At 39.6% G+C, this 12,524-nt stretch overlaps 4 protein-coding genes across 6 annotated transcripts; 1 reads left to right on the forward strand and 3 right to left on the reverse strand.

Annotated features, from left to right (window-relative positions):
- Window positions 1-728: 728 nt before the first annotated feature.
- Window positions 729-3,812, reverse strand: LOC104805349. The gene is made up of 6 exons (XM_010529890.2): window positions 3,518-3,812; window positions 3,317-3,390; window positions 2,900-3,060; window positions 2,769-2,818; window positions 2,602-2,676; window positions 729-1,346 (listed from the first exon to the last, which is right to left on the reverse strand). Exons 1-6 carry the CDS (start codon window positions 3,775-3,777, stop codon window positions 923-925), a joined length of 1,044 nt encoding a protein of 347 aa, XP_010528192.1. The 5' UTR covers window positions 3,778-3,812; the 3' UTR covers window positions 729-922.
- A 1,573-nt stretch (window positions 3,813-5,385) lies between these two features.
- On the forward strand, window positions 5,386-8,173 carry LOC104805350 (protein WVD2-like 7). 2 transcript variants are annotated; one of them, XM_010529891.2, is made up of 7 exons: window positions 5,386-5,773; window positions 6,275-6,367; window positions 6,528-7,162; window positions 7,263-7,334; window positions 7,424-7,475; window positions 7,573-7,662; window positions 7,795-8,173. In XM_010529891.2, exons 1-7 carry the CDS (start codon window positions 5,702-5,704, stop codon window positions 7,825-7,827), a joined length of 1,047 nt encoding a protein of 348 aa, XP_010528193.1. In that variant the 5' UTR covers window positions 5,386-5,701; the 3' UTR covers window positions 7,828-8,173. The 2 variants fall into 2 exon arrangements, with proteins under 2 accessions (XP_010528193.1, XP_010528194.1); XM_010529892.2 differs by lacking the exon at window positions 6,275-6,367 and having other exon boundaries at window positions 5,391-5,773.
- A 114-nt stretch (window positions 8,174-8,287) lies between these two features.
- On the reverse strand, window positions 8,288-9,090 carry LOC104805351. Its single transcript, XM_010529894.2, has one exon. The coding sequence runs from the start codon at window positions 9,042-9,044 to the stop codon at window positions 8,406-8,408; it is 639 nt and encodes a 212-aa protein (XP_010528196.1). The 5' UTR covers window positions 9,045-9,090; the 3' UTR covers window positions 8,288-8,405.
- A 185-nt stretch (window positions 9,091-9,275) lies between these two features.
- LOC104805353 (cystinosin homolog) lies at window positions 9,276-12,296 on the reverse strand. Of its 2 annotated transcripts, XM_010529896.2 has the most exons (9): window positions 12,082-12,296; window positions 11,831-11,963; window positions 11,075-11,164; window positions 10,848-10,972; window positions 10,124-10,166; window positions 9,905-10,022; window positions 9,765-9,814; window positions 9,515-9,675; window positions 9,276-9,437 (listed from the first exon to the last, which is right to left on the reverse strand). In XM_010529896.2, exons 1-8 carry the CDS (start codon window positions 12,198-12,200, stop codon window positions 9,538-9,540), a joined length of 816 nt encoding a protein of 271 aa, XP_010528198.1. In that variant the 5' UTR covers window positions 12,201-12,296; the 3' UTR covers window positions 9,276-9,437; window positions 9,515-9,537. The 2 variants fall into 2 exon arrangements, with proteins under 2 accessions (XP_010528198.1, XP_010528197.1); XM_010529895.2 differs by having other exon boundaries at window positions 9,276-9,675; window positions 12,082-12,293.
- Between the last annotated feature and the right edge of the window lie 228 nt (window positions 12,297-12,524).

Genomic DNA, 12,524 nt, shown 5'->3' on the forward strand with positions numbered 1-12,524 from the left:
GTGGTGCCCCTCGTGGGCCAGGACCGCCGTCGCCATCACCGACGCGATCAGACAAGCCACAGCGACTTGGACAAAGGCCTTCCTCATCGCCAACCAAGGTTGAAAACGCAAACGCAAACGCTGGTTTTGTCTGATTACGATGAATGAGAAGAGACAAAGGTGCTTTGGTTTGTGAGATTTGAATTCTGAAATCCTTCAGGTTTATATAGAAGACTAACGAAGAAACAATACTAATATAATAATCGTGAATTCTTTTTATTTATTTGGGCGGCTTGATTAAGCAAATAATTCATGATTAAATTTTAATTTCTACTAATCATTGATCGAAATAGAAAATAATTGTAACCTTCTTTGAAATTTTCCAGCTAATATGATTTTTTTTTATAGAATCCTCTGTAGTTGAAAATATAGAATGTTAGATTAGAAATTGGATCATAAATTGATCGAATTTGTAAACAAAGGTCGTGGAGCCAAATTAAATGTCTATGGTCAACCCGAATCAATCATCTATAATCTGTACTGTACAGCTTTCGCAGTACAACTGTACGACTAAGTTAACGCATATAAAAATGCATCATATTATATACATATATATATATATATATATATGTTGATTTTTAGATATCTATCCAAAATTATTTAGAAGAATAAATAATTCTTTTAATGTAAATTCATTTATTCGTTGGGCATCTTCAATGACAAGGAATAAACCATGCAGATTGCTCATCGGTGCCAAAAAAAAAACGTAGAAATTTATATAATGTTCTGCATGATTGGTACAACACAACGATTTCAATGATTTTAAAACCCATGTGGCAAACAAAACACATTCTGGATCTGATTCAATCATCGAGCCCGATGATGATAACAATGATGATGATGATGAATTGATGATGATAATAATGATTGTCATCATCTACCATCATTGCCCTCTCCTACGCTGCTGCGTCTGAACAGCTCTAGAAGCCATAGCTCGGAGGTTGGCTCTGGCAAGCGACAGAGACGCAGTCCTCCTTGGGTGGTCACCAAACGCAGCCGCGAATTCCTGCCGCTGCAACCGCAACGCCAACGCTGCGTCAGCGTCTTGTCTGGGCCTCCCCTCCCCCCCTCTTCTTCTTTCTCTCCCCCTTGCCTCGGGTGTTACTACCAGTCTCGAAAGGTCCTCTCTTTCAAACCTTTCCGGGTTCCGGTTTCTTGGCCGCGAAGAATTAGGGTTCCTAGGGCTCGGCGTTTTCTTGCAGCTCAAATCACCAGCTCCTGTGGCTCGCCTTGCTTCGACTTCTTGCGGGAACAGAAGCTGTATCGTGTTCCACAAGACCGTGTTGACTGTCCATGATCTTCCATTGCTGCATGTAGAAAATGGAGTGAGTGGCACAACACTTTTTTATTTAGGGCTAACAATTTCGTCCGTTCATACCCATTGAAGAAAGGTTCGAAATTTACATTAAAGACGATAAATATAGGAAGATATTATTCTTAGAATATTATCATTAATATTGTTATGATTTACCCTAAATATTATGTCTAGAATATTCTATTATATTTTGCTATATATTATGATGTATTCTTCTCATTATCTATAATAGAAAAACATTTTCCTATTATGGTATCAGAGCCTCGGTTTTTGCTCTAATTTTTTTTTCTCTTCTCATCAACGATGTTGGTCGAATCCGAAAGCGACGATCAAGATGACAACGATATACTAAATCCAATAGTATCATCGCCTTGAGTATCGTTTTAAATTTATTTTGCCTTTTTTTTTTCCCCGACGGCGGTGTTCATCACCGTCAACCCTAGCCGATGTGCTATTTTTTTTACGATGATGTTCGTTTATCGACGTCAACCTTAGCCGATGTGCTACTTTTTTTTTTCTAACGACGTTCGTTTATCGATGTCAACCCTAGCCGTTGTGAGCTCTTTAAACATGGCTATTAGCCTCTTTCGATTGAAAAACTCCGATCGTCGATCCACGTATTTACGTCACTTATTTTTATTTTATTCTCTTGTCCCACTGCTAGACTATCACGCATTATGCGTCGCGCTTTTGCGCCCTTTTTTTCCTTCTTTTCTCCGGCCTAGCCGCTATACACACCGCAATTTTTTTTGCGCTGCGACCTCATTGTCGCGCAACCCAACTCGCGCATATGCGCCGCACATCCGTGCCACATCAGCCTCTGAGAATACAACTCTCAAGCTCTTCAAACGTTATCAAACAACACCAACTCAAGTATGGACTACCCCGCCACATGGAAGATGATTCGTTTAATACGATCACAATTTCAGTTTTCAGTTTTTATGTAACAAGATTGAATTCATCATAGATGATTCATCTTGAGGGGGTATATAGGAAGATATTATTCTTAGAATATTATCATTAATATTGTTATGATTTACCCTAAATATTATGTCTAGAATATTCTATTATATTTTGCTATATATTATGATGTATTCTTCTCATTATCTATAATAGAAAAACATTTTCCTATTAATAAAAACCTCACTGGAGATCAGTACATTTTAAAATTTACAACTGTGGAATCATTGCATTAAAGAATCAATGATTCTATCTGGCTGGATTGAAGAGAAATGTTTATTGTTTACCTCATCAGTTGCCGGCATTTAGGGCATCTTCTGCCACATTTATCTGCTGAAGATCTCAAACACTTCTGGCAGAAGCTACAGACCAAACCCAACAACAGAAACTTAGCTAATTCAGTCTTGTCATTGAAGTTCATATGAATGATTCCTTGATGTAATAGTTTACTTACCTGTGTCCGCAAGTTGTGGTACTCGGTTCAAAGCAAATATCCAAGCAAATCTGTGAAACATATCAAGAATTCAAAACCTAAACGAATACTTGTAAACAACATATCAATCACAAGATTAGATAGATCCTCACAGCGCAAGATAGTTCTTCTCGTAGCTTATCTATGCACGGAAGTACAACGTCGTTTACGGCTGCTACACTTGAAGGCTTCTGCTCAGACAACTTCTCATCCTCTCTCACCCTTTTCTCTTCCTGTGTCTCCGATTTTGTCACTCGGACCTTTTTGCCGTTCTCTGCAGATTTCCCATCACAGAAAGTTCAATACCATTTTGGTTTTTTGGTTGTCAATACTTTGCATTTTGTGAGACATAGACGATAATGGCGCCTTGACAAACATAAAGTTGAAAAGTTGCAAATGCCAACACAAAACCCGACATACGATGTAACAAGTTTATAAACAAGATGTTACAGTTCTGCGATAAACCGAACTTTAAGGTGTAGGTTCCAGCGTTGGAGGAGTAGCAAAAGACCAGGAACATAATTAATTACCTTCGTTTTTGGTTACTTCTTCATCGAGATCAACAACTGGAATGGGAACAGGGCTTTTCTTAACTCTCCGTTTTCTGTAACAACAAAAAAAACAAATCCCCATTAAATCCAAAAATCCCAACAACACATAAGATTTTGGGATACCGATTCACCGTTACTGAAATCTGAAGAAAGAAACCCTAAAGAAAATCGAATCGGTACCTTCTCGATCCAGAAGACGTTGGGGTGTTGAACAGAAAATCAGATCGTCTCTTGTACTTGGAAGAGATTTGCTCGGGCGTGTCCTCGACGACAAGGCTGGCGATGAGGAGAGCCTCCTCGTCCCAACCGGCCATTTCCGCCACCGATTTGAATCCGGGGCTGAAGAAAATCTCCGAGTCCTGGCCGATCTCCCCAGAAATCTCTCCCTTCGTTCCATCTCCAGGGCTGTTGGTGACTCTTGGCGCCCCTTCGATCACCATTCTTGCGCTCCGTTTGGTTCCTGAGAAAGTTTTGGGAGAATATTTGGTGCAACGGTCAGGTATATTTTTGAATCGACAAGGACGCGCAACGGCTAGTTCCTTATCGGGCCGATATTACTCTTATTGGGCTGAGATTATTCATGGGCCCATTTGATATCTGCTTAAATGATAATATTAGTAGGGCTTTAATATTATGGGCCATATCTAATAAATTCGAGTATATATAATATTATTGGATCTCTATATCCAGTTTCTTCTCCAAACTGACCAAACCTGGGCTTTGCCCACATGCCTTGAAGAGAGGATTCCAGTAATGGCAATACTGTAATAAAACGGAACCTTTTTTATGAAAAAAATAAAATAAAAGTGGGCCCGTTGTAAAAGTCCTTTTTCTGTTCAGGCCGGTTAAGTAATTAAATGGCTGAATTAAGCCGGCAAAACTTTCACAAAACCTTAACCGGCCGTAAAACAATATATTTTAAATTTTAAAATTTATAGTATATTAGCTTTTAGTTTTATTCGATTTTTATTAAAAATGTTCATTCAGAAAGCATATTTTTATTCGATTTTCTCTGATATTTTTTTTATATACCATTTGAATTCTATTAATTCAAATATAAAATACATTATTAGATTTTGTCCTAATCTAAATTTATATAGTTAATCTTTTTATAATTGGATGGTATTGTATTGGTAAGGTGAGATGGGGTGCTTATACCAAACGGCTACAGACATAACTTGCAATCCAAAGATGTCTCGTTGGTGGGACAAAAAAAAGAAACAATACAAACACAAAGAACTCAACGTCGATCCTTCAACCAATCCTTATCCCATCACCACATTATAAAAAGCGAACCAATAATATAATATTCTAACGAATTTATAATATTTAATGCGGAAGACAGCTCAATAATTTTATTTTATATGACAAAAGTAAAATTATGCCTAAGCTTTTATATATATAGATTGGCCATCAGTGTTTACCTACTCATCTCCTAAACGACTTTTGTAAAACAGTTTGTGATTTAAAAATAAAAAGGGGGTTCTTTTCATCATTAGCATAAATATATTCTTTTTTATGTTGATTTTTTTTTATTCCGATAAATTTTCTTGTTTTGCCCAATTTTTTCATGGTGAAATACGGGAAAATGTTAAGATTATAAAATCTATAAAAAAAAAAAAGAAATCCGAATTGACAAGAACTATATCCTAATCTAAACATCTATAAATACCATATTTTATCATCCAAAACCAAAATATTTAAATATCTAATTTGTGGAATATAGTCTCTCCTATTTTGGTGCAAGTAACGTGAAACCCATGAATTCTATGTACGATATATACATCATATTGGAGCACAATTTGGGCAAAATTTCTATCATTTTTTTTTTGGAGAAAAAAATTATCCTCCTTTTTATTTTTCCCTTTTATATAATAAAAAAAAAGTTGCAAAAATAGCTTAGTAGCACGTTCGTATAATAATGACTCGAATTCGGTACCGATTTTATCGGATTATAAACATTACCACCAGAGAATTTCCAATTTGCTTCAGCTCTCAACCACTTCATTCCAACGACCAAACACAAAATCCATTCTTCTTGTTGGATTTATGTCTTAAAATCACGATCTCCATCCTCGAAAGTTTTTGAATTTTTTCTTTTTATATTTTTTTTTGGGGTTTGATTTTATCCCTTGTGTGGGACCCAGATCTTGTGTGGGACCCAGATCTAAAGCAGATTCTGCAGATCTTTCCCAACATGTGTTTGGCTTGAGAGAAAACTCCAGTTCCTTTTTCAACGACTAGAGGAAAGAAAATTAAGCTCACGTATTTGAATTCGAATCCTAGCCGTTTGGCTGACGAGAGAGATACAGGATTCTGGAGCTGGGAAAATCTCGAAATCGGAGGAAAATTCCGCTCTGAAGCATGGGGGAATCTGCCTATTTGGTTCATTCGTTTTCTTACACGGCAGCATCTATTTCCCATGAACCCCATGAGGTTTGTTCATTGTTCTGTAATTAATGTTCCCTAATTTACATCCTTTTCTCATGTCTGAATCTTAAAGTTGCTAAATTTTCCGGGGAAAAAAACTTTTGATGGCTTTCGAGCTGGAGAAGCTTTGGGTCCATGTCGGGGGGGAAGAAAAATTTTACCTTTAGGGTTAGTTTGGATAGCTCGTCGATGTATTTCCTCTCAAAATCTCTGATTTTGTGTTGAAGTTCCTCTCTCGGCTTCGATTTTCCCGGGAACCAAACAGAAAGCTTTGAACAAGGCTTTATATCGCTTTATGTCAAAGAGAGAGCAGATTTGTCGCAGGAAATAGCGTAGAGAAGTTGGTGAAACCCTAGACGATTGCTTATGGATTTTCTTTGTGATTTGCCCTAGAATAAGTTTTCGCCATTGGTTCACCAAAACGTTGCCGAATTTGGTTTGACTTTCTAGCTGATGATTTTGATTACCACAGTCGGATTTAATCAGAAGAAGGCTGTTTTTGTTCAGGCCCCCGATTTTCCCGGGAACCAAACAGAAAATTCACAAGGCTTATCAGAAAGAGAGAGCAGATTAGTTGCAGACACTAGTGCAGAGATGCTGGTGAAACCCTTTGACATGTTCTTGTGAATCCTTCATTGCAATTCTCTCTCCTTTGATCCAATGGAAAGTTGCTGAATTTAGCAGAATCCTAGTAAAGGATTTGACCCTAACAGTTCGATTTTGATCATAAAGATGTTATTTTTTCGTGGTTGATTTGCAGGATAACCCGCTCCATGCGCTTAGCCAGTCAATCTCCTTTGGCAGATTCACGACAGAATCTCTCGAATGGGGTAAATGGTCAAGTTTCTCACACAAGAAATACGTTGAAGAGGCCGAGAAATACTCACGTCCAGGTTCCGTCGCCCAGAAAAAAGCTTTCTTCGAGGCTCACTACAAGAGAATAGCCGATGCCAAAAAAGCTACGGCCTCGGCCACAAATGAATCGCCTGATCAACAATCAGAATCCACCAAGCAGAATACTACTGAAATCGGATCAGTCACAAGCACCGAGGGGTCAGGGTTGTTGAGTACCGAGAAAAATGAACCACCCGGGAAAAAGAGCGTTCAGTCTGATGCTGCGGTTTCGGAAAAAGATTCTGCTGCTGAGAATTTGTTCCATACGCCCGTTGTTCCAGATGATAACAATGCCTCAGATGATGTTATGGTGCCTGATGTGGATAATCAACGGAAGAGAAATAGCTCGATTGGAAACGAGGATGGGTCTGTTGAAGATAAAGTCGAAGGTAGAATATCAGTAACCAAGAACTCGCCTGGTTGGAGAGTGTCTGTTGAGGTTTCGCCCCTTCCAAGAACCTCAGATGCAGCGAAAAAGAGTTCATTTTCAGAGAATCCAAGGTAAAAGGGATCGTGAAGTTTTCATGAAAATCTCTCCACCATTAATCTTTTTCTTCGAGAACATCGATCGATCTCTCATGTTCGATAACGTAAATTGCAGTGAAAGAATGGAAGATCATATTTATCCGAAGAAAGATGAAAGACCAGTTCGCCGGAGATTCAGTTTCCTGAAGTAAGACGGACAGATCTGTTTCTCTTGTTATTATAATTTGCATCGAATTGATTTTGGTCGTACTGATTACACCATTTCTCGTTGAGCAGCTGTTTCATGACAAAATCTAAAACTCAAGATCAGAACGCGACAAGGAGAAAGGTAATTCATTGCCCTTCATTTCCTTTTTTCCTGTTTCTTGTCCTGAAGTAAAACGAGTTCTTGGACATGAGTTCTTGTTTCGTGTCCTGTTTTCCAGGGAAGAAAGCAGGGGAAGAAACCGAAGAAACGGTCCCTGTGTCTCTGCTTCAAGCCTCAAGCACTCGGAGAAACAGAAACACAAAGAAAGGTAAACTTGTCTTTCTTTCAAACCATGTCACTGTTCTTGAGAGCCTGCATCGCCAGAATCGAAAGAGAAAAAGACATGCCCTTTGCTTCTGCAAATCTTGGGTTCTGTTCTAAAAGACATGTTGTTTTTCAGGTCAAGGGCAAATCACGGGGAAAGAAGCTCTGAAAGGCTTCTGCTAGTAGAACAGAACCGCTTTGAAAATGCCCAAGAACTCGTTTTCTGTCAAGTAAAGAACAATCTGTCACTGTCTCGGGTTAGGGATAAAACTTGTACGTAGGGGAAAGGCAGGCACCGATTTGATCTTCACCAGAGAGTCTGTGTGCTTTAGGAAACGTGCGTAGTGAAAGTTGTTGCTTTCGTTTATACGAATTTGTTTCTCTCTCTCTCTCTCTCTCTCTCCATGTTCAGTGAAGAAGTCTTGGAGTTGCGTTTCTCTGTTTCATGGGTTTCCTCTGTTTTGTCTCATGTCTGATGCCATTGTGCTAAAATGGATTACAGTTTTGTGGCTGCATCCATTCTCTTGATATATGATTCCAGAAGTGGTTTAGTTGCAGGGGAAAAGTTGGAAGCTTTACATGAAACAATCATAGTTGATGGCAAACATTTAACGAACCTGTCGGCATGATGTCATATAAATATAATCCAATTTTATTCAATTGATGATTACAGATTCAGAGTAATGAATTATTGAAAAAAAGAAAAGCAGAACATGCACACAAGGAATCATTGGACGAGATGGGAACTTACAGATCAACAATCATCATTTCTTCAACCAAACACCAACCTTCATCTTCTTCTTCAGTATCTTCCACATGACCAATCACTACACCCACATCATAATCTCTCATCTGCTCGTTATCGTTATCGCCATCACCATCACCATCATCATGGGCCCCATCATCTTCGTTGTCGTAATCATTTTCACCACCATCACCGTTAATCTTCGTTTCTTCTTCTGCTTCTTCGCAGTCGTAATCGTTATCGTTATCATAATCCTCCCCGTACTTGTCTTCCGACATGAGATCAAGGATTCCGGTGGCTGACACCCCGGAAAACTTCGAACCGGACCGCCCGCCGGCAACCCGCCACGTCAGCAGCTTGTAGGTGGAGGCGAAATCGTAAGACCTCAGCTTTGTTTCGCCCTTGGTCTTGACCTTGGCCTTGGTCGTCGGGTGCAAGTGGCAATCGAGACACCTCGCCTGACCACATTTTCCGGTGAACTTGGAGTGGTTGGTCGGCTTGGATGGCACTTTGGTGAATAACCCAGCCGTGGGGGGCGAAGTCAACGAGTTGACCGGTGTCAACCCCGGCCGTGGATTGAGAGGCGGAGGCAGAATCCGGTAGGTCCTCACCATACCGTGTTGCCGTCCCTCCCGCTTCATCTCAGCCGTCGATTCGTGAGCTCAAGGATTTACAAAGAGAAAAAAGGAACAGTTTGGAAGACATAATGATGGAGGTTGCTCGTTAATATAATAAGAGCTCCAATGGCGGAATATACTTGCAGAATAAGTAATGGTCCAAGTCAAAACAACATGCTTATGGGCCAAGTCAGTGAGTTGTCCTGACCGGACCAAGTAATTGAGAAATGAAACTCCTTTTTCTTACAAGTAAAAGAAAAAAAAAGATCGAGTCTTTACACATCACCCATTATATCATAGGAAAAAAAACATATAAATTCCCCTTATCCAGAAACGAAAGAGGGCAGAGTTCAATGTAAACTAACATCACACAAGAGTTTGTCCAGAACTGGTTCTTACATAGACGCAGACACGATCCTGTAGTACAACATTTTGTATATATTTAACCCAAGATGCTATAGAGTAAGAGACTTAAAGAGGGCAGAAGAAAGAACCTGAAAGATTTTGGCTTTTGTCCTTAAACATTCTCTGGAGAAGAATCAACTACGAGAGGTTCTGTGGGATCTTGAACGATCTCTGAAGACTTGGATGATTTCTTTTCTGGATATAATATGTAGTGTTGACACATGAAGAGGATGTCGAAGAATACGGATATCTGCGGTAAAAAGAAGAGGAGCCTCGGATCAGAAACAGAGAAGAGGTGCAGGAGAAAGAACCGAAAGAAAAGAGCCCCGGAATTCTCACCAGTGACAGAAGAGTCTTCCCAATATTTCCATAGAAATTCACCCATGAATCTGAAATAGCAAGGGGGAATTCAGTATGAGAAAACTCTGAAGTTACTCCCAAGAATGGGGATTGTAAAAAGAGGAAAGAGATTTATGTACTTTGGTCGATAGATTGCAGAGCCATTTGCAGATAATTGGCAAGCCCCCCAACAAAATCAAGAAGGATATTCCCTATGCTGAATCCAACCGTGCTTTTCCTGATGAAGTTCATCCTGGCCTGTGTTTCACAAGAATACACATTCACAGAATACAGATTAGGATCTGAGTAATATACATATGCAGCCAGAATACACACAAATGTCCAGAATCAATTCGGACCTGTGGAATATATTTGATGACTGTCATGAAGACCTGAATCGTGCTGCAACCAGAAAACCATACCAAAACATTAAAACCTAATAAACTGGATTGCCCACTTCTAACAGTAATGAAACTTTGACATAAGTCCAAAATCCACAAAGGATTAGGGTCAACTGGCTGCAGACAGAAAAATATGACCCACTATCAAGAACAGAACAGAGTTGCAATAGCTAAATGATGATGTGATGTATCGGTTAACCATAGACAACAGGACACTAGTTCCAATCCGCCACAAATCAGAAATTCTGAGTGTTATGATCAAATCCCATGTAAGGGTTGCTCTTTCAATCTTAGCTGAAAATTAGATCTGATCAATATTTCAACAGAACAGGTGGCCACTCAATAGCTTATAAATACTTCACCTGATAAGTGACTGATACACAAGAATGAACCAGTCTTATAATAAGACTGAGAGGCACTGGTATTATACATTCTACTTCATCCAATCCTCTTATTTATGCACCCATTTATTCACCTGTCTTTTTTGGTTAACCAACTTCAGGACTTGTTACATGTGAATCAAAGGTTTTATGCCACGGTTTCAAGATCTCGACAGCCAGTCAGACCATGCAAAACTATTAAGCAGAAAGGATTTGAGGAGGAAGTAAAAGAGTGGATATGATAGTTTCAGTTCAGAGAAGACAAGCCATGGCTGAGAAATGCAGTCTTTGAAAAAACTTACTTGAAAACCGAGATGAGCCAGAGCCAAGAATGGGTTGGTAATGCTATGAAGAGGCAGATAGCAGCAATTGCCCATACAACAGACACGATGGCAATAGCAAGTTTGGAGACTTTTTGAGGTCCACGCTGCAAATTCACTAAATATCATCAGACAAAGCCACAGGTTACAAGATACAAAAAAAAAACAAAGTAAACATCCAGATGAAGAAAAAAAGCTTCCTCACTCACTTCATAAATAACGATTTGGAAAAGTGTGAGAGCTGTCATTACAACGGCATGGACTGAGAAGGCAACATCATTTGCAGCAACGGGTATCATCTGATGGCGTTGAACCATACAAGAATCAGGAGAAATATTGTGTAGATTTATATGCTGTTAGGAAAAAACTAAACTAGTCTAAATTACACTAATGTTCATCTCAATCTTAAGGCTGCCAAAATCATCTGAACAGACAAGTTACTTTTAAGCAACTCCACAAGTATTATGGAGAGAATGAATCATGGAGGTAAATTATCTGTCAAGAAAATCGAAACACCAAGGGACACTGAACTAGTAATCACACAGATGCTCATCTTTAACGAAAATAATATACACTTTTGATACAAGTTCATCAGCTCCGACTTGAATTCAAAAGCAAAAATCTTTTGATCATGGGAAGTGCTCTAATTTAAGTTCATTAGTTAAAAGTAGCAGCTTAAACAACCGATGGAGGAGACAATCTAAGCATATCCGGCTATCAATGATCAAAATTTCAAGTGTGACCCTGATTTTTCCCAATTCTTTTTTACTTAGGAAAACGTCTAATCTGTAATGATTTTCCAAGACCATTGCTTCAGCCAGTATGTAAGTAATTCTAATTAGCAGAAACCACAAGACCTAACACTTCAGCTCTACATAGGTTGCGTCAGATACTTATTGTTCGAAGAACAGTACCAGAGCTTCAGCTACGGAATCAATTACAGAGACAGGGAGAGAGAGAGAGACCTCCCCATAGCCGTACTTGTCAAAGTACTGCTTTTGCACAGCAGGGCTGAAGTAGAGACAGACGTTGTAGATCATATACGAGGAGTGCTTGGTCAAATTCAACAGCACGAAGTCGAAGTTCAACCCAACAACACTGCCACGAAACAGGGGGGAAAATCACGCCGACAAAATCGAAACTTCAAATTCCAAAGCAAAAATTTTGACGACCCAGATATCGGAAAACGCTGAAACTCCCGAAAAAACGAAGGTACCATTTCCGGCGAAAATTCAAAATCAGCTGCGGGTAGAAACTGATCGACCACGAAGCAAACGCGATCCATCCTACGACTTCGTAAGCGATTTCGAGCGGAACCGAATTCCACGAAGCCATCGCACCCTCCCTCTCAATCGATCCTCAGATCTTTTGTTCTTCCAAACGAAATGGTGTGAAGGAGACGGAAACCAAAAAAAAAAAACAAACCGAAAGCTCCAGGAAAATAAAAAAATATAAACACATGGGGCCCACAAAGGGACCCATATTATGACGTGGCGTAAGCTGGAGCGTTAGATTTAACAAGTTGTGCGTCACAGAAAACGGGGCTTTTCCGTACTTAGCCGTCTCCACGGATACGTTCGGCATACGGACTCCGGTTGCTTCTTATCCATCCGACGACGACGTTCTGGTCTCGCTCATGTGTCAGAACCCTACACGAGC

The sequence above is a fragment of the Tarenaya hassleriana genome, unplaced genomic scaffold (genome assembly GCF_000463585.1).
Source record: "Tarenaya hassleriana unplaced genomic scaffold, ASM46358v1 Cleome11, whole genome shotgun sequence".
NCBI lineage: Eukaryota > Viridiplantae > Streptophyta > Magnoliopsida > Brassicales > Cleomaceae > Tarenaya > Tarenaya hassleriana.

Coding starts and splice junctions, on each gene's coding strand:
- LOC104805349 (XM_010529890.2), bottom strand. CDS start 3,777: ATGGTGATCGAAGGGGCGCCAAGAGTCACCAACAGCCCTGGAGATGGA. Junction 3,391..3,517: donor ACGTCTTCTGGATCGAGAAG/GTACCGATTCGA, acceptor TTGTTGTTACAG/AAAACGGAGAGTTAAGAAAA. Junction 2,819..2,899: donor GAGAAGAACTATCTTGCGCT/GTGAGGATCTAT, acceptor TATGTTTCACAG/ATTTGCTTGGATATTTGCTT.
- LOC104805350 (XM_010529891.2), top strand. CDS start 5,702: ATGGGGGAATCTGCCTATTTGGTTCATTCGTTTTCTTACACGGCAGCA. Junction 7,163..7,262: donor TCATTTTCAGAGAATCCAAG/GTAAAAGGGATC, acceptor CGTAAATTGCAG/TGAAAGAATGGAAGATCATA. Junction 7,663..7,794: donor AAACAGAAACACAAAGAAAG/GTAAACTTGTCT, acceptor GTTGTTTTTCAG/GTCAAGGGCAAATCACGGGG.
- LOC104805351 (XM_010529894.2), bottom strand. CDS start 9,044: ATGAAGCGGGAGGGACGGCAACACGGTATGGTGAGGACCTACCGGATT.
- LOC104805353 (XM_010529896.2), bottom strand. CDS start 12,200: ATGGCTTCGTGGAATTCGGTTCCGCTCGAAATCGCTTACGAAGTCGTA. Junction 10,973..11,074: donor TCCAAATCGTTATTTATGAA/GTGAGTGAGGAA, acceptor GTGAATTTGCAG/CGTGGACCTCAAAAAGTCTC. Junction 9,676..9,764: donor GGAAGACTCTTCTGTCACTG/GTGAGAATTCCG, acceptor TTTTTACCGCAG/ATATCCGTATTCTTCGACAT.